This window comes from Xiphophorus hellerii, chromosome 8, assembly GCF_003331165.1.
Source record: "Xiphophorus hellerii strain 12219 chromosome 8, Xiphophorus_hellerii-4.1, whole genome shotgun sequence".
Classification (NCBI taxonomy): domain Eukaryota; kingdom Metazoa; phylum Chordata; class Actinopteri; order Cyprinodontiformes; family Poeciliidae; genus Xiphophorus; species Xiphophorus hellerii.
In genome coordinates, this window is record NC_045679.1 from 13458055 (window position 1) to 13481537 (window position 23483).

The window sequence follows — 23483 nt, forward strand, 5'->3', positions numbered from 1 at the left end:
GACTAAGCACCCAGGCTAACCTGAGACTTGATCCCATGGTGCTCTGAATCCTCCATGTCAAGCGCTCGCAGTTCAAGCTCAATGTCTCGATCCGGGTCAGATTCGCTTTCTGTTCGGTTTTGATCCCGTTGGAAGGTTGTCTGGTGGGCTTGCAGGTGGTCCAACACAATTTTCTCTCCACTGCTTATTGAAGTTCGATGGCCATTCAGCTCCGTTGCACAAAGATGCTCACTAATGCAAACAAATGCAAACACTATCAATTTTCTTTCCCCAAAAAGTATGTCTTCCTTTTGTAGGGTTTTTTAAAACATGTTTAGCATCAGTTGAAAGATTGTGAAATTTAAGCCAATTGTTAAAAGGCAAAATTAAGACCTTAATAGTATGGGACAGGAAAGGCAGGCAAAGACACACACATTCAGTCATAGAATCCCTTCCTCTTCATGTGACTCAAAACAACCTCACAGGGCTTCTTTAGTTTCTTGTGATCATTTTCTCACCATTCTTTTTATTACAGGTGACCTTTAAAAAAGGTTGATATTCTGAGTATAGAAACACTGATCTGATTTGGCCAGATGTCTTGATTTGGAGATGTATGCATGCCTGACATTTGCATAAAACAAATCTAACATTTTGTTTTCTTTGCAAGAGCAGCTGACAAAGTGTTGAAATGCCATACCTCTCGAGGAAACTGGAGTGGCTAGAGGAGTCTGATCCTCTGGAGCTCCACCTATAGTCGCCGTGATCAAAGTGGTGGTTGTAATCTGTCAGAAAATTATGAGAAAAATAATACCATGATAAATATCATGATAAATATTGTATGTGTAATGTCTATAGTTAACAGTACATGAACTGTCCTAAAGAACAACTGGCTGGTTCCGATCAGCAAGATTATATCAAAACCAAGTCACTTAAAGTGACCAAATTAGAAATTTCTTTGCTTCCTTTCAACAACTCTCATGTTTCTCGTCACCTTTGAAGTTTATTGCTGTGGTGCTGGTGCTACCTTGGCAGGCCGTAGCTTGGACGGGGTCAGTGGTATGATAACCTGTGCGTGATGCCCTAGAAATGGCACCCCACTTTGAGATGATGGGCGCCTCACTGAAGGGAATAATTGGATCTTCCTCTTTCAAACGTCGGTAGTGATCCAACAAGTGCGGCCATCGTTTTCCTGTGCCGCTAACAACACCTTGGCCTCCTTCAATACAGTCTACTTCCTGAACAACAAACACAGGAGCACAATTTAAAATTTTAGAATTCAAGTGTAGATTTTATCTAGATGCATTAAATCAGGACCAGCTTTCTGCATTGTGAAGTAAATCTCACCAGATGCTCCGAGTGGGAATGGGAGTGAGCTGGGGTGTGTTTGAGAGGTTCAGACTCAAAGGGGCTAAGGCTGGGCCCGGCAGAACCGCAGGACCACGGACAGTAACGGGCCAAACTGTCCTCGCCCCTGAACCTACATCCCATACACTGACCTGCACTGCTTTCTACATGCTATAAGAGAAAAATTGAGAAACAAAATCACATACAATGCAAATAACAAGCAACAATTTTCAGATTTTTTTTATCTGTAATAAAAAAATGTAAATCCTGAACTGTCATATTCCTGTTTCACATTTATGCTCTACTTTGAATTAGCCTGCTAGCTATAAATGTCATGTTCCGTGTTTTTCCTGTGTATTTATTTCGAGTTTCTGTGTTTCTGAGTTTCCATGTTGTCCTGTCTTCCCCTTGATTGTCCCCAGGTGTTTCTCCTGTGCATTCAGTGTCACCTGTGTGTCTGTATCTTTGTCGGGTCCTTGTCGTTGTCAGCGTTTTTCTGTTGCTATGTCCACTGGGTTAACCTGTTGCTACCAGCGTTGAGCCTTGGCTTCCGCTCAGCCGTGCTGCCAGGTGTTTGGACTGTGTTTTCTGGATTATTTTACATTAAAACCTTCATTACTCATCTTACACCACAGCGTCTGCCTCACCACCCTCAACACCACCACTTTATGGCAATAAATAGCTATAACTAACCATGAAATTTATTGTAGTCTGTGGTGATTAATAAAGAGGTATGAATACTTCTAAACTATGGGCTTGTGCCTGGAATTGTGGAAATTTCTGTTTTTATTTTTAAAAAATTGTGCAATTACTCCTGCTTCCAGAGGGGGGGAGTAATTGCACAAACACAGACAGTCCTGCTTTACAAATTCTAAAACTTGTACACCTTGCTGAAAGTGCTGATCTGCTGAACTATGACAATGCTTTGCTGTAAAATATCGGAAGCCTAATTTTAAATAATGTTTGGAACTTTAATATTAAACTTAACAAGTGAGAACAACTGAAAAGCACAGTTGTCTGTTATATTACGGTGACTATGGACAGAAATTTAATTAACTTTTTCTTTGTAAGACAACCAGAGGTAACTCAATTTGTCTAATTTGAATTGACATTTGAAAAGCTGCCACTGGTTTAGTAACTGTCCCATTTTACAGTGTGTGTTCACAAAAAATCCATCCCATAAGCTGTTAAACAAAGCTTTATTCATCTGAATGCCTGAGTCACTGCTCGGAGAAGTCTCTGCTCTCTCACAGATGCACACACACCCACACATACACCAGGACCGTGCATTGCTATGATATCTGCCTGCACAGTTGCTAGGCAACCACCTCCCTCTTAAGTAGCATTGGGGGGAGCAGCAAGTGCACGTTTCACGAGGCAGTAGTTAAATACAATCACATTTGAAATAGTAAAATGTATAAATATTTGATCAAAAGACTGGTCATCTTGTTCATACATTGTGCATTGAAATGGTCATACTAATACTCATGTTAAATGTCTTTTTATATCACAGGCATCTGATTCCTACCTCTGCTCCAAAATCAGTGGTGAATATGGGGGAAGACTGGGAGGGCCTGTTGGGATTGTGATGGTGGTGGATGTGAGTCCAGTGTTCCTGCTTCTGTCTAAATAGATCCTCATATCCCAGGGGAACCCGTCCATAGTCCTGAAGCAGCAGCAGATCAGACAGGAAACATAGTGAAGAGATGAGCGAGAACCGAGAATATATATTTGCATAATTGTAATGAAACTCATATTTCAACATGTTGACAGCAAAGTGATGCAAAGCAAGCATCATTTAGCTCTTTGTATTTTTAGATGTATATTTAATGCAGTTTCAGTTTAGATTAAAGTAACATTTTAGGTGATTATGTTTTTAATGCATCACTTTTATTCTCTTGTTTATATAAATTTGTCTGAACCAGTTTTAAGGATTGTTGTCTCACTATTATTGCATATATATAATATGCAATAAGTTCCCTAAAAGCATTTTATAAATTAATTGCAATCTGACAGTGAACAGATTTACTGCAAATTTCTCTTTTTCTGTTTGTGTTTTCAGTTTTCTTACATCCGTTTACCAACTCATCTCTACCTTTCCCTTTCAGTCACATTTCTGCAGCATGTGGCTCCAGCCCACTCTGTGGTCCTCCCACTTCTCACCCAGATACGTCTCTGCTTCACCCACTCACTTCTCTTCCTCCTGACACAGAAATGTAGCTTCACCAGTGAACCCTACAACACCGTCTTGTCGACCACCAACTGCAGCAATGTGTGGGTCTGACTTTATAATTTCTGATTGAAAAAATTTTAATAGAGTTATAAAGTTACTGATTAACTGAAAGAGACTAATGAAGAATAAGATAATTAAGCCTTGGGGTTACAGCATCACCCGTGAATCAACAATGGATTCATGTGGAGCAGAAGTAACAGTGGACTCTGATAAGTGAGCACACATTTCTGAGACCAGACTGAAGTGACAATTTATACTGGCCATCATGTGAATTATTTAACATACCCTGTGCAGCCCAGCACGGTGCTCCGCTCCAGAGCAGTAGTTACTGTCTAGAGAGTTGAATCGCTCCCTGAGTGGAGGCTGGTAGACAGAGGAGTGAAGAACTTCTGGAGGCAGTGAGTTACTCCTGGCGTCCTCTCTGTGGTACAGCTACAATGGCAATCATTAGACAAGTTACACAATAATCAAGTTGAACATTACTACACAAAAGTTTCCAAGGAGCAGGACTCTATGTCCTCACTTAAAGTTGTCAATATCAATTTTTCTCAATGTTTTCTGAAGTTCTTTCAAATTTTTTCTTTGGACCAGTTCTTTTTCAGAAGAATGTTTTATGTTCTGTTTGATCCTTTCACTTCTAATCTAAAGCTCTTACAGTCAAGAGAAGAAATGTTTTATGGACATACAACAGAAAGCTTTGCAAAGCAAAGAGAATATTAACAGAAATTCTTTTGATGCTTTTTAACACCCCCTTCCAACCAGACTAGAACTGCATTAAAAGAACACACTGGTGCCATTTGCACATAATGGGGCATTAGAGCGAACGGCGAAAACATGGTTGTTCATTATCTTTTCCTGCCTTCATGTCAAGGTGCTGCATGACATACTCGGTAGTAGCAGTGGCAGCTCATTCATAATGTACTGCCTGAACACTCCTCAGTGCACTGCTCCCAAGATGGTTTAAAGCTTGACTGACCTCCTTCCAAAGGTTACAACCTAACAGAGACTAATTACTACGGTATGCATCAAAGTTATGCATCTTTGGACTTTGATCAATAGGATACCCATTTCACTATCTGATACATAGATGGGAAAAACAAACAGGACACTCTTCTATCACGATTCACAGATTTTTAGACTAAATAAAGTGTGACTTGTTTTGATTCGTGTACTGAGACAAAGTGAAGAAATTATACTGCACAGCTGAGTAACTCAAATACTTTAATGAAATAACAATCATGTCATTGTTTGTCTACCAATGTATTTCAGCTTAGCAAAATCTGGCAGTAAATTAAAACACTGAAGCTTGGTCCAAAATTAATAAACGCGTTTCCTACATCATGAACAGAAAGAATAAAATTACCTTCCAAAGATGTATTTCTTACTTGTTTGTTTATAATTTAGTAAGTATTCATTTCAATATCTAAGGATGTGATAAACGGACGCATCAAGTATTAATTTCCAAAACTGATTTTTTTTTTTACAGGAGCTTTACTGATGCTTTCACATCTTGCATGCACAGTACCCATCTACATATCGATGCAAATAAATGAATCTTAATATTTCAAATCAAACTCAGAAGGATCTGCAAGAAACAATCCACCCCCAGACCCTCAAGAATGTTTTACATTTCAGGATTGGCATGCACTCTGATTCCAGTTGAAAAGGCTTTCCAGCTGATCAGAGTTGCACATACCTCCAAATTGTGCATAATTGTTGCTGATGGACTGAGGGGAGTTTTGAGTTCTTTAAGCTATAGCTAAAATGCTAAATGTACTGTATTTGTCACACTGTCAAAAAGAAGCTGTCGCATTTTATTTAGGGACGACAAGAAGAAAACCTCAAGCAGGTCACAGAGTTTATAATGTAATTTTTTAGTAGTCAGATAAGGACTCACACGCAGAGCAGAGCACACAGCACTCATTTAGAATGATGTGCAAAATAGGTACTGCATTTTGCACATCATTGCTTTTATGATTGAAAGTTTTCTATTTGCAGTAGAAAACTCTAAATATGAATCCTCTTATGCAGGATTCATAAGAGAATGTATTCCATAATACAAAAGTATTATGGAATACTGTCGCTTCCTCTAAAACTAAAATTAATAATGATGGTAGAAGTGCAGAAAAATCCCATATTCTTAAAAATACAAGGAAACATCTAAGTACAAATGTGGCCCCTGAAGTGGTAATATTATAACATGACGGCTAAGAAGCCAGTAGGAATCCGGTAAATTATTAACGTAGGACTGAAGCATTTCATCCATTTCTCAAAGACAAAGGATCTTTTCCTGACACTTCTTTTATTCACCACTGGTTCATGGCAAAATGGGTGAAAAGCACAAAATCCAAGAAATAAATATTAGGGGTCATAAACCCCTAAGAACTACTGTTCAAGACCACTCAATATAAAATATAAAAAATGGCCTGCCTTCTTGGAGGCAGATTATGAATAAAATATTTGAACAATATTTGAAAATACGTGTACAGGATTCTAATGTTGGTATGATAACAAATTAAGTCTCACCTGAGGCCTCCATACTCTCCTGCTGTCATAAAGAGGAGCATAAACACCATGCACAGGAGCCAAATGTCTGTATTGACCCTGTCCTGGATGGGGATGGAAGGTGGGGGCTCCCATCTGGTCTCTAGGGGGAAACCCTGATGAAGGGGATGAGGCTGGGTGAGGAGCCTGGTGGTCATTGTGGTAAGAGGAAATGCCAGACGAAGGCGGCAGCGAGGATTCCTGGACATTGGAGGACCGAAGGAACCGAGCCATGCAGGATTTGTGAGGAGGGTGAAGAGCAGATGGATAGTAAGAACCTGCTGGAAAGAAGGCATGAAATGGTTAATCTCTTTAAAAGCAGTAGTAGGAATACATATTAATTAATTAATTAATTTATTTGAAGAATGACTCACAGTTTGGCTGAAAGTGCCCCGTGTCATAACCAGGGTGAGGTTCCTGGTAGTATAGCTCTGATGCCTGAGAAGGGTGAGGAGAGGAGATGATGAACTGACCATGTCGAGGAAGAGGAGCGCTGACATCAGCACCACCTGCAGAACTCAAAGGAGAGGAAGCTGAAGAGTGGCTGACTGGAGTCCTGGGAGGGGACATGGGCTTCCTAATGATCAAAAAGAACACAAGAACATAAAAAATGAATATGAGATTATCTCCACATCGACTTGCATGTTCATTCATTAAGAAGCAGGTAGAGTAATATTCGTACAGCTCTGTGGACCCTGATTTGGTTCTGTTAGGCCCGTTAGCCCCACTGGTTCCATTCGTCAAAGCTCTTTTCAGTTCTTCCACACCGCCTGACCCTCTAGAGATCAGCAGCGGGTTTGTCATGCTGGAAGCTTCCTCCATGTTTTCTTCTGCATCTTTGAGGCCTTTGCTGGCTAAAGAGAATGGCCGGACCACGCTGCCGCTCTTCTTGTTCCTCAGTCTGAATCTGTGCAGAGAAGGAGAACAACGTTATTGTTTTTTTTGTACATAAAAATATACAGTGCATGCAATGAAAGTGAAATTGCTGCCTTTGTGAGATCTCACTTCTCCAGCTCATCTTGTGTGTGCGCAAATGTACAGCTGGTTCCTCTGGGACAGCCTCCCTGCTGACGAAGATCTCTGCACATGCTGGTCTTATATTTGCTGTTGGCCTGGGGCTGCAGCATGCAAAACGACAAAAAAAACTACATCTTACAACAAATTAATACTGATAAACATATATGGTTTCTGCACATTTGCCATTTTGGAATTCCACACTTTTGAAGATTTATTTTTCTAAGATTTTCTAAACATTTGAGTACAAATCCATTTTGTACTAGCTAAATCAACTTCATTTATAAACTTGTAACACAAAGTATCCTCAACAGAGTCCTTAAAGCAGATTGGACAATTTTGATACTTTTATTTTGTTTGTAAAAAAAGAAGTCTCGCTGATATCAAAACTAGACCCAGTTTTAAAATCACACATATTTCTGCCTAAAGATCTGATCTCAGCAGCTACTTCTGCCAACAAAAACAGCCAATTACCCCTTAAAAAATAAATTACTGGATGTTTATTAATGGGTTCTCTCTTTCAGTAACTCAAAAACAGCAGCCTTGTAAAATTATTATTCTTTTTTCACATCTAAGCTCCTTTCTGCCCTTTTTGAAAAAAATGTGGTTACATCCAAACCATTAGCTTAAAGACAAATGTGAAGAAAAGCTAAAATGTCAGGGAGAAAAACTGTTTCTGCTGTAATCTGAAAAACAAAACCAATAAAACTGTTTCATAAAATAAATCCAGTTTAAATTTGGAAATTTAGACATAAAGAATGCCAAACAAATGTTAATGTAAGCAGAATTGTACTATTTAGAGATTTTGTTATTTTCATTACTTATTCAAACCTGGAAGAGTCACAAAAGCAAATTCCACATATTTCCATACTTTAAAAGACTACCTGACCAGCATCCTTACAGTCAAGGCACGGTGCATATATTTATAAAGAATACAGTAACATCTGAGTCACAACTGTGCCATTTCCTGTTTATAATTACTGTGTTGTTTTTGCACAATAATAACCAACACCTGTGCTGTTTGTTACCAGAAATTGTTTCATTTCCTTCAACTAGGAGGAACAAAGTGTGCTCCAGTCAGCAGCGAGGAGACATTAAAAGCACAATGGCATCAATCTGGTGTATCAGCGTACCTGTGGAGTTTCATGGCTCTTTTTGCTGAAGTTCTGTATGAACTCCACCAGTCCATGAACCACCAGCTTTACAGCCAGCATCACGCTTTCCAGCTCTGCCCAGGACGGCGGAGGGGCATCTGAAGACAGATTAATGTTTGATTGGTTTAGAAAATAAGGGCTCTAAGAGAATGTTTGTAAAATACAAAAATAATTACGATAAATATTAAACTACATATTGAGAGGGCCCAATACAAGATAAAATGATAAAACCCTGAAAAACTGGAAAATCTACTTTGTTTGAGGTTAAAGCTAGAAGTCTAGTGTTGAGGAAATGCACGTCGGCTCCAAATGTCAGCAAGATCTTTTCTTTTTATTGAAAGTGTCAAAGGTCAGCCTTTGTTGAATGTGTGGTTAAGATGTAAACTGCAGATTACAAATCTTGCCCTTTATTATTAACCAGGCCAGGAATCTGCATTCATGATTAAAGTAATAATCAAATTTCTGAAGTTTCCCCAAGCAGCTACCTTACTGATACAGTATTCAAAAATAAATGCTGACTAAATATATCTAAAGCTTAAACAGACAAACTGTATTTCTTGTCATTTGTTTTTTTATTAGATATTAACTAAATTGTAGAGGATCAGAGAAAGAAATTTCAAGCGTTTCATTCTTTGAAGAAAAAATAAGTTGTAAACATCTGAAAAGGGGAAAGTACCTGGGTTGTGGTCTATGTTGGCCAGTAGCTCTAGGTGTGGTCTAAGGCTTGTGAGGTTGGCTGGGTCTCCCGTCCTCTGCAGAACAATAGTCAGTTCCTGAACGCTCTTTGCAAATGATTCTGGAGACTGCAACTGCAGCACAAAGGATAAAACAAAGAAAGAATGTCTTTAAAAGAGGGGTCAAATGTGTGTGTTGCGGACAGTCTACAGCAAGTATGACCACACTGCCATCATCAAAATGAATGGAAAGTCTTACAAGAAATATTTTATTTCAGTGGCATAATCTCACATAAAGTTTAAGTGAAAATGATTCATGTTCATGGGAAAAGGCTACAGGAAAACAGAAACTTGCCCCAGATCAATAATTAATAAGGTTAAAGTTACTGGAACTGCAATGCAATTTTTTAATAAGGATCCAAATTTATATTACCACCACATACAATAATATGGACTGTATGAGGGGAAAAAAACCGCTACAGAACTGCAGTAGGCTTCAACTATGTCTAGATAACAACCATTAGAATAGCTGCCTGTGAAACGTTTATTTAGATGGTAGCCTAGAAAATAACTTTTCGGTCCTCCCATCACAAAAATAAAGATGTGGAGTTTAAAAGCTGTGGTGACTTAAACTGGAACCACATGCTTTGACGATAAAGTCACAGACATTTCATGTGGGCCTGGAATGAATGAATGAAAGAATATCTGGAAAAGCATCTCATTAGGCAAGGTGAAGGATGTGTGATGATTTTTCATCACACATCCTGATGATGATGTGGGGATGTTTCTTTTCTAACAGTCTGTGGATCCATGTTAGTGTGCATGAGATAATTAACACACCCAGACCTAAATCCTAAGGTAAGGGAAATCTGTTGGGTGAGCTGAAGAGAGGAAAATACAAGAGAGGACTCTGAAGATTGGAAGACGAGAAAGATTTCAAAATGTCCCTCTCTCTCTCTATAAAACATCATGTTAGAAGACTCAGTGCTGTCCTATAACAAAGCAAAGGTATAACTGATATGATACACACATTAAATGTTGCATTTTCATTCATTTTTAATAGTCTAAGGCTTATTTATTTATTTGTTGAAAAGGTTTTACACATCTGTGCCAATGTGCAAATAAATACATAGATCATCTTCAGTCTTGTTAGAGATATCAACAATAATATTACCTTGTCAATTATGGACTGCATGTGTGATTTGTGGACTAGGTCTCCATATAAGAGAGAGGACCACTGCTCAGGAGAAATTCGAAGGCCTGCCTCCATGGCAATGTGGACAATCTGAGCGTCATGTTCTCTCCTTAGCGCCTCATACGTTCGAAACTCCTCCTTCAGCTGCATTAGGGAGGAATCCTCATCCCGCTTAGTCACCTGATGGTAAGAACACAGAATGTTGTGAGGGAAAAAGAAAACCACAGTTATTATTTTTTGTCAGGCTTTGCACACCCAGCTGGAAAAAGGGGAACTGAAGTGGTTATATATAACAAATTGAAAATTCAGAAGCAATCCAAGGCATTTTAAGTAAATGTCAGAGAAATCACATGTGTGTTTGTTTATGGTGTCCTCAGACTCACAAACTCAAATTCTGATCACACGAAGGGACTCTCCCCTTCTCAGAATCTGCCCTATGAGTAATCATCATAAGACACCAGAACACTCCCCCGCCAGGCATCATTTAACAAAAACCAAAACACAATCGGATTGCTTCTGCGATCCAGTTGCACCCCTGTCCATTTTTTCCCAGCAATTAGGTGCGTGCATCTCTCTGCCTCTGTATCTCATTACCATCTGTCTCCGCCCTGCCAGACGAGGCAGCGAGGCGCAAATATAGTCTGAGGTTATGTCATGAACGGGTAGCTGGCATTTCTGCCCTGCCAAACACGTCGGTCATCAGATAACAGTTCTAGAAATACACACACCAAAGGTTTATCTACAGAAACTCATATCCTGATTGCAAATGAATGCTTCATAATAGTAGAATTTCATGTGATTTAGTATGAAGAAATTTGATTTTAAAAACTGGGGTATTCACCTAAATTTTGAAAGACTATTTTAGTCAATGGTTTTTCTGTATCCTCGTATGGCAAAACATTGTGTTGAAATTGGAAACAGCTCCGAAAAGCTGAATCCTAAGGGGAAGAATTACAAAAGAGCGTCTTCCATTCAAAAAAACTGTGGTGTCCTTGTTTTTTTATTGAAATAGACATCTCAAGAGTGCAGCTTATTGTTTGTGCTCACATATTTAATATTTTTTCTGTATCTTTCACTGTAGTTTTTATTTTTTTATTTTTCCGTACCTTAAAGCAGGAGGCCCTGTACAGCAGCTGCACCACGTGGCCTATGCTGGTTTTGGATGCCTGGGGGAACCGGGCCTCAAGCTTCTGGACCACAAACAACACCAGCACCTTCCTAGACAGAGCAGAACCATCCTCCAAAGCTAGTAAAACCAGCTTCAGTGCATCTTCTTGCATTGCTGATGAGAAGAGAATTAGAGAGAGATGTTCAGGACAGATGCACTGACTCACAGCTGAAGTTGCAAAGATTACATAAATGTGTGACAACAATAAATACTTGATATTTCTACATGAGTAAAGAGAGACAAAAGGACATTCAAAACAAAAGCAACCGGGTGTCCTCAGACTTTTCAACTCATTATGTTATCAAGATGAGAAACTTGTTCCCAGTCAGAATCTGCCCTATGAGTAATCATCACAGGACACCAGGTACCAATACCAGCTGACAGTTGAATGAGGTGATGCACAACAAGTAATTTAGACAATTTCAAAGGAAACTTATCAACAAAACACATACTTTCATATGAGAATACTTATCAATATTCAAACACAAAAAATAGAGATTAAAAACTAAGAATGGACAAGGGAAACTATCTTAATTTAGATCTGGCAGTACAGAGACACAACTTTCAACTGCTTATTGTTTAAAGAGAAAGAAACTGACTGTTTTCTTGAAGAAAGTCCTTTCTAAAGGAAATATGCAAAATGGCTGTCTCACAGTTTACTGGCAGCACAAAAGAAAATTGTGTGAGCGCTTTTAACTTCTATCTGAGAAAGGTTTCTCCATTTGAAGTATAATTGTATTTGAAAGCATGAAGTAAGATAATGTGATGCTCTAATGCTTTTATTACTTTGTCCTCTGATAGTAGAATCCTCAGATTATATTATAAACTTATATCAATGACTGCTTTCCCCAAATATTCTTACCTGGAGCTTATCTGATAATTAGCTGCAGTAGCAACAAATATTCCCCTGTGTCAGAGCCAAGTGAATGACAGAGTAGACATTAGTATTTTAACTTCCCTTCCAAAATCCATGTGTAGCAACACATGATGGGACTTAACCAGCTAACAATATGTTGTTTTGAGAAAACCCAATTCAAATTGATTTTCTCATGTCAATAAAATGTACCATGACACGCACACACTCACCAGGACCCAAAAACTGGCAGCCCCGCGCCCTCACCGCTGCCCAGAGGTTAGCAGAGAGCTGCTGGGGGTTCTGGTGCTGCAGGATGAGTTCGGTTACAGTCCGTTCCCCCAGTGAGCGGGCTGCCCGGACCGCCCGCACACGACCCTCCTCTTCTACCAGCTGACAGTTCACCAGAGTAACCAGCTTTCTCTGCATGGGCCTACTGAGCACGCTCGGACTCAAGTTCGCCACACCTGCAGATTGCATGCGAAAAACTGTTGAGTGCACATCTGCTACAGGTTGTCTCAGTCAAAACGGTTTTTAATTTCACTGAGCTAATCTAAATTAATATGCACTTTGTTTCTCAGGCTCTTAAGAGCCATAACATCATCAAGTCTCAAGTATCCAAATAATAACATGAAGCCACTGGTGTGTCTCACTTTTGATGATGTGTTTTCAAATAAAGCTGAATGTTCCCAAAGCACCAAAACAGTACAGAAGCTTCTAGCATCATGAGATGTGTGAAAGTATGAATGCCAACTTTTACAAGCAGCCTCCGCAGGCTGAATATGAAAAGATTAATTCTCTATGGCAAATGTTCAAGTGTGCTATCATTTCCCTCCAACACTGAACTTCCATGGATATATTTTATGGCTATTTCAGATAGTCCAATTATTGTTCCTTTTTAGCCCAAAAATACATCGTTCCCCATAAATTCCCATAAGCAAAAATGTGGACAGCTGGGCTTGTTAACCCATTTTACCATCCTTATCAGCTTTTTAACAAAATTGAGACCTCAACTGAAGTCTGTCTTGTCAATTTCAAAGTTCTTTACAAATAGGAATCTGAAACTTGTGGCATGTATTTATATTCAGCACCCTTTACTCTAATACTTCTAAATAAAATCCAGTGGAACAACATACATTGTGATCTAATTTTGGTACAAATGCAGCTGTTTCTTTTCAAGAAGATTCTACTGATGATGTTAGATATGCATGAAAACATTCAGTACCTTTGGCACCACTGATAGGTTTCAGGTAGAGAGCCAGCTCTTCTACACACAGTCGGCAGAGGTCATAGTGCTCAACATCTGCTGCACTGCTCAGACTCACAGGAGGAACATCTGGGACCTTTAAGATACAAGAAGAGCATAAGATGCTTAACTTGAAAGGCTAAGCATCTGAAAATCACTCATGTAGACCAAAGCTCTTTTGGACAACGTCACCTGTGCTCCAACCAGCTGCAGCAGGGCGCAGTTGACCGGCAGCAGGTCGATGTCCGTGCTGATGGGCGTCTGATCGAAGGGGCAGGCCTTGCGGTGCAGTTTGTGCAGGCACGTTTTGCACACCGTGTGGGAGCAGCCCAAGCTGATGGGCTGGTGGCCGCTGCTGTCAAACTCATTGTAGCAGATGGGACAGGACAGAAACTCTGTCCACTGGGCCGCCTGCACCGGCATCCTGCCACCGTGCTGCTGAAGGAGGCGTCACCAAGCTCAGGGGGAATGCATGTCACGAGCCCTGGCCACAGCACGCTTTTGCCAGTGCCAACGAAAACGCTGGGGAATGCAGCAAATAAGTTTAAGTTAAGATTCTAAGTTTCATTAGGTCACTTTTCCAGATTATGTCAGGATATCGATTTTAAGTGCAACAATTGTGAAGCATTAATGTTGAGTTATTTTAAAAAATTTCTCGCATGCTCACACAGCAAGTTACCAATTTTCCAACAAATAATGCACTAAAGGGCATTCTGAACATGCACCATCCACATGTAAATTCTGCTTAAAACAGCACGTTATTGAAACACAACAAGCATAAAGGACACAGCTGCTTTCTTTCTTAACAGAGTTTAAAATGCATTAGAATTTCATCTTGAATCCAGAGGAAGCAATTACCTGCAAGAAAACCCAAAAATAAATGCCTGAGATTGAGTCCAGAGTGATTAGAAGTGTGGGATTGGTGAGGCACGATCATCCACTTTGCATTTTATAAATACACTATCTTCTCCTGTCTTGTGAGTGCTGGATGCAAACTGAATCAGAATACAGCAGCAAACAGATGACAGAAAAATGCAGGAAGACGCACAGGACTAAACGATTATCAGAGTCCTGTTTCAGAGAAATTTTACATGCTGTGCCATCTGTTTATGTCAGTGGTTTCCAAACACTTCCTATGTTCCATTCAAAGCCATTGTGCGTGTGGGCGTGTGTGTGTGTGTGTGCGTGTGTGCGTGTGTGTAGGTGTGTATGTGTGTAGAACAAGTGACAGTTCTCAGGATCACACTGTCCTTGGTCCTCCTAAGCGAAGTAAGACTAAACAAGTTCAATGTTAGATACATCATAAAAACAAAACCATCACAGTGAGTAAGAACATGAAAAAAAAGACTCTTACAGGTAAAATTAAATCAGATTTTTCCAAAACGAGAACTTAAAGAAGTGCAACCTGGAGATTTTTATCTTTACGTCATTTTAACACTAAGAAGATATTTGGATTATATATACATGTATATAAATATATATATAATTATCTTAATGGAAAGAATTATAACTTTTTGATGTACGGAAAATCAGAGAGCAGCCAGATGAGGAAGCACAGAGTGGCGAGTACTTGAAAGTGACACGGCTCTCAGCTTACACGCTCTACAACAATGCCTACAGCCTCCTGCTAATGTCTCTAAAACATGTTTTTAATACCAGAAAGTAAGTTTGCTGTGTTTTGTTTTTGATTGTTTCTATAGCAATGAATTGCCCAGACAACAAAATGCTGCAAAACATTTCCTGATGCATATTTGAGTTGAACCCTGTGAATGAAAATAACTTCCTCCTGTCACCCATAACAACAATTGGTTACCATAGATAATTTTGGACGCAGGTTCAAGGACAGGCGAAGGACTTGAACTGATTTCTTAGGCGCCTCTTCCTGCTTGTGTTGCATCAAGAGCTGAGACAGCTTTATGATATCCTGACATTTGACAGAAGACACTACTCTATCTATGTCGTCCAGACAAAAATAAAAATATAAAATGCAATTGTATTTTATTGTGCTATTTATTTATTTATTTAAAGAAATGAGAACACATTAATTGAAACCTCTGGATCATTTATCATTGGAAAGTGCAACATGATGACTTTTTCTAATGAGCAAGTGAGGATTTAAGCTATGAATTTGCTGCATTTTCCAAATAAAATCTTTATTTCACTGTGCAGAATATAGTGACAGTCTTTAAAAAAATGATTTGTTGCATTTCCTTTATGGCACATTCTGTTTAGTGATTTTCTATGTTCTTGCGCAAACTCATTTGTTTCTCTTTCGTGCATTTGCTTTGTCTTCACAAAATAACTTTTATGGAGCAAGATGTACTTTATCTGATTGATGCTGTTGGTATTGACTTCTTCGGTTAAAATAGATTTTTTATAATCTGGCAAATCAGTATTGGCAGGACTGCTTGTCAAGTCTTTGCATACTTAATATGAATTGTACTTGTCAAAACTATACAAAAATTATACGAACTGAATTAAATATCTCTTGAAATGTATTTTCAATAAAGACTATGTGTTTACACAGTAATATCCCAATAAAATATAAATTATTGTAAAACAAAAAGTCTAATAAGCTGATATGGCAATATGTTCTTTATGGCAGCATACTGTAAATGGGTCAGTGGAAATAGATTTCACTTTATTATTGTGCATATTAAAAGAAACAGCTAAGATTGGAGTCAATGGGATAAAACGTTCTCTTACTATGGGATATGAAGTACAGACCAAAAGTTTGGACACACTTTCTCATTGAATTCAATGAGAAAGTGTGTCCAAACTTTTGGTCTGTACTGTATATATATATATAAAATCACTGCAAAATACTCAACATGAGCATCTTTAAAGCCATTTGCGTCATCACAGTTGTCTAGCATGTAGAAATAATAATCTAATAATGAAAAATTAATGTCCAAGGAGCTTTAAGTGTCTAACATGAGCACCCCTGGGCTCATGACTGTGCACTTTTAAAAGGCTTGCTTTCATTCACAAATAAAAAAATATATAAATATTAACCATTTAGTCATTTTAATCTCTTCTTTCATAACAACACTTAATGTAAGTGGATACTGACCTCCTGCAAACGACTTCATCCAAAAAAATAAAAACATTCATAAAAACAGCTCAGCAGCTTTTAGGCGCCATCATGAACAGTTGCTCTTTCTGGACCACGGGCGCAGACTGTGAACCGCACCTGTTGCTTTCATAGTCCATAACATCTGCTCAAACTGCTCACCAAACCCACGCAGCTGGTGCTCCTCGTGGAGCAGATGACAAAGTAAGCCAAAAACAACCTCAAACTGTTTACAGCGACGTTGGCCCAGTAAAATAAGAAGCGCGCGTGAACGTAGAGAGAATGAAAGTTGAAAGAGAGGAGGAGGCGCGCACCTGAACGACTGACAAAACCGGTTTTTATCGTTCCAGGACTTAGGTGGGATTTTCTTTTGTAATGCATGTCAGTGTTGGTTCGTCGATAATAAGAAAGCTTTCCAAATATTTAGTTAAAAGACTAGAAATGAAAATCGAGGAAATTGCGAAGCTTGTGCACTGTCCCACTTCACGAAACCCGTGTCCAAAACGTAACGAAACGTGTATAGATTTTCTTCGTGTTTATGCTAATAGCTACATAATATTTTGCAAAGATTTGTTTGTTTTTTTACGGTGGCACCAGATACGCACCTCCAGAACACTTGGCACCTCGGCACGCCAGCGCTGGCTCGGTGGCCCGCGTGGACAGCTCTGCTCTATCCTCGCGCGTCATATTTCCCTTCCGCGAGGAGCCCAAATATAACACCGAAGCCCACAAGGTGCTGAACCCCTCGTGAGCTCACCCTCATGTGACAGAACTAGCTCGGGAAGATAAAGAGGGGGGCTTTTGGGGAGAACTGCTGTGGGTGGGGAGTTTTACTGTTAAAGTTTCTGCGCGTGTTCTGGCAGACTTAGGGAGTGGTGCACCCTGGAAGCGGAGGAGGAGTGGGTGTTCACATTGGCACCCACCTATTTTTCCTCCAGTGTGCTGCCCCTTCAGGGCACCACACACAAATCTGGACCACTGTCTATTTCTCTGTATCTCTGACTCACATATTCACTTTAAATGAAGCACAAAATCGCATATTTTTCTGAAGCGTTCCATTATTTCATCAATGTCTTATAAAGTAGGAAATGTCAGAATAAGCCTCGTGAAAACTTTCAGTCTTGTGACACGAAAAGTGGGTGTGTGCATTATACCAGCAGCAAACCACAACTTCCTTATCAAGATCCACTTTCTACAGAGATTATTTAAAAACCAGGAAATCGACCTGAGTGTTGCAGTTCAGGCCAGTTGGTTTAAAAACTCCTGAGGACGTGACATTTGCATTGCAATACAGCAAATTGGCTGATTATGTTACTGAAATTGTTCAAAGGAAAGCATTTGCAGGTGCATTCTAATGCACCCACTCTGCTGAGTGGGCTCCAGCTATATTGTGTCTTTACAGCCAAGAGTTGGCTGGCGATCATTTGGCTCAGGATAGCTGAGTCTTCACTTCATCCCCCTCCAATCTTCCCGAGAGGCATCTGGGGTTTCCTCTGGCAAATCTCAGATGGCCACAGAAGTGAGGTTTAATAGATCACTTTTTGTCACTTGAACTGAAGAAATACAAAAATATTCAACATGTTGAAATTTTATTTTATTTTTTTAAAATTTGGTCACATAACTGCCGCAAATTTTAATGCAGTTTACTGTAATTAACACACACAAATGGCAAAATTGAGAGGGGAAGTGGAAATTATACAAGGTTTTAGCCCAATTACTTTGACACTGCTAAAGTAAAATCCACTGCTACCAATTTCTTTAGAAATAACATAATTAGTAAAGAGAGTTGATTCAGAAAGCAATAAACAAATGCTGTACACCAGTCTGAGCACTTTGACACATGGTGCTGGTAGTATCATGCTGCGGGGAAGCTTTACTTTAACAGGAACAGGGTAGCTGGTTAGAGTTAAAGGGAAGGTGTATGGAGTTAAATATAGATTATTCCTAGAAAAAAATCTTCTTGCCCCAAAGGGTGAGTTTAAAAGTCCTGTGATGGAAACTAGTCCACGATTTACCTTGCCTCTTTACAGTTATAACTATAATTCAGCCCCTTCCTCCAATACCATAAACAAAATTAAGTGGGTGTAGTACATGAGTCGATGGAAAAACATTTGCTAATACAGGAACTTAATGCCTATGTGTCCTAAAAAGCCTGTCAAATCAAAAGAATGTTTTTTGTTTAATTGGTCTGAACAGGGAGCTGCACAGTGGAAGCCTTAACACTGAATCTACTCAGTACTAAACTGGAATCCCAGACAGGAATGTTTTCCCACCACCCGAAAGCATGCACGTAGTCAGGTTAGTTGAGGTTTATTTAACTGGTTGATATCTGTAATTTGCACTTCAAAACATTTGTTTTATATGTATTTTACATTAATTTAGAGTTGTTGTTTTTTAAATAATAATAATAATAATAATAATAATAATAATAATAATAATAAAAGAAATACTGATGACTTATTCTGGAGTTGGGGTGTAATTTTTTTAAATCTTAGAACTAAGAGAAAAATCTCACATTTTCACTCATCTTCTCAAATATGTTAAACTCAAGCTAAAATGGTTACTTCTAATCAGAAACATTCACTCATATTCCTTTGGATAAGAAGCTGTTGGTATTACTCATATATTTGCTTGGCTCAAAAATAGACAGACAACAGAATTTTGTGGCGACTGAACTGCCCGCTTGTCTACTGACTCTGGGTTACAGGCAGACAGTTGTCTGTGTCATAAAATTTTAACTTTGACTCCATTTTGGCATTTCTGTGAACTCAGTGAAGTGAGATGACACAGTTACCTCTGCAGCAACCCTGCAACAGCAGAGGAATTGCATGAGGGAAAGAATACTGAGTAAATCTTTGTTGGAAAAAGAACATTCAAATTGTTTTATGTTAAACAACATACACTTTATTTAAATCAAGGAACGAGCTCTTACTGTTATTTCATTTGTGGCTTAAAATTTAGTAAAAGACGAACCCATCAAGACTGACAAGCACAATTCTTAAAGTTTCCATCTGCAGTAGCAGAAAGTGTTAGTCTCAAAATACAATAAAATATCATAAAGTGTTTTCAGCATCAACACCAGTCAAAAGCAGTTGTTATAAAACAAATACAAGTACACAGAGAAAGAGAAATAAAACTATGCCACCAAATGTTACATGCTCCTGAAAGAGAGGACTGTTGTCATGCCTGTGTAGTCTATATGTAATTGCAAAACTAGACTAACGCTGTTTACCACAAAAACAGATTCTTATGAGACACTTTTCAACATTTGGGAGCCCAGTTTTGGGAAGTGTCTCAGGAAAAACAATAGGAGAAATAATTTTGCTGTACTTTGGCACTGTTTCCTCATTGCAAGAAGGTTCTCGTTCCAACCCGCAGATGATGCCAGCATTCATCTAACCATGCTCTTTCCGAAAGAGCATGGTTAGATGTTCTTTTGGAGCATCTAACCATGCTCCAAAACACCTGAACTCCACTTCATGAAAGGAAGAGAAAGACCCGCAACCCAGAATGTCACTGGTTGAGAACCATGGCCTTAGACTAAGAGGAACTGATTCCATCCTCGGCACTACAAGCTCAGATGCAATCTGCTCCAGTGCACGTTAAAGAAAACAAAAGAACCACATCATCTGCAAAAGGCAAAGATGAGACCCTGAGGTTCTCCAACCAAATGCCCTCCTGTCCACGACAAAACCTTAATATTCTGTTTATGAACACTACAAACAGGACTGGTGAGCAGAATTTAGCCTTTACTAAAATTAAACTTGACTTTGTGTCTGGGATACAGACAACGCTCCTGATAAGGTAGCCGTTAAAACCAACCTCTGTAGAACTCCCTAATAACATATGTCGAGGAACATGTTATTAGTTATCCACAAAACAAAAGCAGACTGATAAGCTAACCTCTCAAGAGCCCCTTAGCAACTCTGATACATTGTTCCATAGACATGATGAAAGTTCAGCTGGTCCTACTGAATCTAAGGTTCAGCAAATTCCAGTTCTCAAGGGTTGATGTCCTACAACAAACACATCACTAGAAGGACTCTGTAGAACTAAAGTGCATGGTGAGGAGACAATGTGGCCATTACATTCAGGGGTCTTAGAGAAGGGACACACCTAAAATTTGCAGAAAGCCAGCCCCTGAGAACTGGAGTTTTGGGAAGTGGTGTCTCTACACTTTCAGATGAAAATCACTTTCAATTTGAAAGTTTCAATTTTGAAACCATTTCTTTGGTAAGCGTCTGTTTGGTAAAAAATCTAAATATTTGTCATCAGTCAAGACTTTTATCATTTTCAAAAGTCAATATTTCGAAAAGGCTTTACAATTTCTTCCATCATCCCACTCAGCACCATGAGCTACAATCAGAATCATGGCAAAAAAGCACCACCATAACACAAGACTGAAACCTCACACCCACTCCACACCTACAACCACAGAGCTATAAAAAAAACCAGTTAGCTCTGAAACAAGTTTCCCCCATGCTGCCATCAAAGTTGATCTTCTAAGTAATTCAGGAAGCAACAGGAGGTACACAATAATGCGAAAAGCTAAACTTTAATACTAATTGTATGAAAGACTCTCATGAGGCACAGATAATCAACCACTTTGACAAATTTACTGGTGTGAATAAAGAGCACATTTTCTCCGTGTGCTTGCTTGTTGTTTGGCGTACAGTACAATTGAAGGTGTACTGTGATAACTGTGTGATTACATAGTTGTTGAGCCTGTAGCCCCAATTTGTGGCTATGAGTGTGGGGACCATCATACAAATCACAAAATGCTCACTTAAAAATGCTTCGTGTTGCATGACATAATTCTTACACATGCAATAGCAGAAACGACCGATGATAACCCTGTGTGAGAATACCAAAATGTGAAGTTGCTTCCATGCATCTGAAAATCAGCTGGTTATACAGTAACCTGCAACGGGGCATGCTGCAGCAAAATTTAACTTTATGATGAGATTGCTACATCTCACACTTGCCCTTGCAGGTTTGCATTTTAAAACTGCTCAGAGCAACAGTGTTGTTATTCAGAGGATTTCACAGTTTGTTGAACACTCGGGAGCTATGCACCCCTATCTCCACCTCCATTTCACAAGCTCTTCTTTAGTTTTACGTTGCTTTCACATTTTAAATTCCTTCATTCTCCATATAAAAAAAAAAAACTACCAGCACCAATTAAGGGAAAACAGTGCAGGTGTTATGCCTCAGATCTGTTTGAAAAACAACCGAAGTACAAAAGCATCATCTCTAAATGAGCAACAAGAGAAAGTAGCGCTCCGCAAGTCACTTACCTCAAGCACACCAAAACATCAGAGTAAACATTTCCTGGTCACCCACAACAACAACAACAAAAATCTTCATCAGTTTCAAAATAGCAGCAGCAGATGGATGCTTCCTGGCGCTAGAATGATCTGGTAACGCATATCAGCGCATTTGCTACAAGTAGGCGCGCTATCTGGTCCAGTTGCGCTCCTCTGCACGTATTTCCCACCGCGCGTGACGGAAGCTCAGGTACTCTGAGCCACACACCCTATGCTTCACAAACCAACGCTGAGAGGAGATGATGGTATCGCTCCGCCTGCGGTGATGGTGCCAGAGCTGCGCTTCAGACTCTCCACCACCAGCAGCATCGGGCTGCACTGGCACGGAGCCGCCGCTGCTGCTGCGCGGCTACGCATCATTCATACTCCGAGCTAATGGATGAGATTGTCGTTCGTGGGCCTAGCACAGATAGATGGTGGTGCGCAGCTATCGAGGAGGGCACTATTTTCATGTGGCGAGCAAGGATAAAAGATATGTACAGGGGCAAGCCGGAACAAGCCGCTTTTCGAGGCGTGGGCTTGCTGGTTTTTAAAGGAACAGACCGAGAGGCAGAGCAGCAAGCAGCAGAGGGAGGGGGTTGGGAGGATGCGCTTTGACAAGTGTGTGCGCGAGCCTTCAAGGAGGAAGTTTAACACATCAAATTTGCGGGCTGTTTGTGCAGAGCTGTAGAGGGAAGTAGAAAGGCGGAAGAAAAGGCATGCTTTATTTAGATCCGAATTCACTGGCATTCTCATATGGGTCCGTATGGCTCACTTTCCAGGGCCGCATGATAACAGGGGGCGCCACAAGCTTCTGGGTTACTAAATACTGAAAATTTCCTGAATCAAAGGGATATTTCTCAGTTTTTCACCAAAGTTTTCTCACATCACGCCACTCGTAGTTCAGCGAGCCTGGCTTCACATTCACTTCAGATACATTACAAGATGCTTAGCCTACTTATGAAGCTTTGCACTAGGCATAGGCAATAAATTGATTTGATCAATTAATAGTTTTTTTGTTTTGGTTTGTTTTTAAAGATTTAATTTTAGGACAATTGAGATTTTTCCACTAATGTACTCCTCAGATTCCCAAGAATCTGGACCACACAGAACCTACCATCTTGTTTGACAAGCGTGTTTTATAGCTTCTAATTATTTGCACTTTGAATTCAGGTCAACTCACAGAAGGAATGACTAAAATAAAAGCCAGTTTTTGAAAATATTTTTTGTCCTTTGTAATTTTTTATGCATTCATAAAAGCAGGGGGAAAAAATTGATAAAATTTTGATCAAAATCTCAAATTTGGAATGAAAAAATAAGCGATTTTAAATTTAAGTAACATCACCAAGGTCTACTTTGAATGGACAAGAACTACATCTGAGAACCTGTAAGCCCATGTATTCATTGCAGGTCCCTGAGGTAAACAGGGTTTGCTGATTGTGCAAAGTTAAAAACTAAAAGGTAGCAAATTCAGCAGTAGCACCAAGAATTTGGACATCGCTACTCGTTTGAATTGTCTCGACTGTGAATTTTTAAAAAAGCAACTCAAAGCATTTTTTGTAATTGGTTTTGCTAACTGTATGAATGTGTTGTTTAATGTTTTAGAGGAAGGCAGAGCATCTAGAGAGAGTGCACATGAACAGAGAGAACATGCAAACTCCATGCAGAAATACCCTATAGCTTGAATTTGAATCCAGGAC

General features: G+C 39.5%; 1 protein-coding gene across 5 annotated transcripts in view; it reads right to left on the bottom strand.

The window, feature by feature from the left end:
* rc3h2 (ring finger and CCCH-type domains 2) overlaps positions 1-22710 on the bottom strand; it is a 28263-nt gene extending 5553 nt beyond the window's left edge. Inside the window, exons 1-18 of one of the 5 annotated variants that reach the window (XM_032569974.1) lie at positions 21775-22710; positions 13597-13926; positions 13384-13501; positions 12392-12625; positions 11244-11419; positions 10117-10317; positions 8945-9077; positions 8248-8366; positions 7106-7218; positions 6783-7007; positions 6475-6677; positions 6083-6381; positions 3842-3988; positions 2852-2989; positions 1324-1494; positions 1004-1214; positions 677-761; positions 21-231 (exon numbers count right to left, since the gene is read on the bottom strand). In XM_032569974.1, the coding sequence (XP_032425865.1) occupies positions 21-231; positions 677-761; positions 1004-1214; positions 1324-1494; positions 2852-2989; positions 3842-3988; positions 6083-6381; positions 6475-6677; positions 6783-7007; positions 7106-7218; positions 8248-8366; positions 8945-9077; positions 10117-10317; positions 11244-11419; positions 12392-12625; positions 13384-13501; positions 13597-13827 (3015 nt within the window). In that variant the 5' untranslated portion in view covers positions 13828-13926; positions 21775-22710. Of the gene's footprint in view, positions 1-20; positions 232-676; positions 762-970; positions 1215-1323; positions 1495-2851; positions 2990-3841; positions 3989-6082; positions 6382-6474; positions 6678-6782; positions 7008-7105; positions 7219-8247; positions 8367-8944; positions 9078-10116; positions 10318-11243; positions 11420-12391; positions 12626-13383; positions 13502-13596; positions 13927-16477; positions 17049-17082; positions 17729-21774 lie in introns of those variants that run through there. The other 4 variants (XM_032569969.1, XM_032569973.1, XM_032569971.1 and 1 more) reach the window with 4 other exon arrangements.
* Positions 22711-23483: the final 773 nt, after the last annotated feature.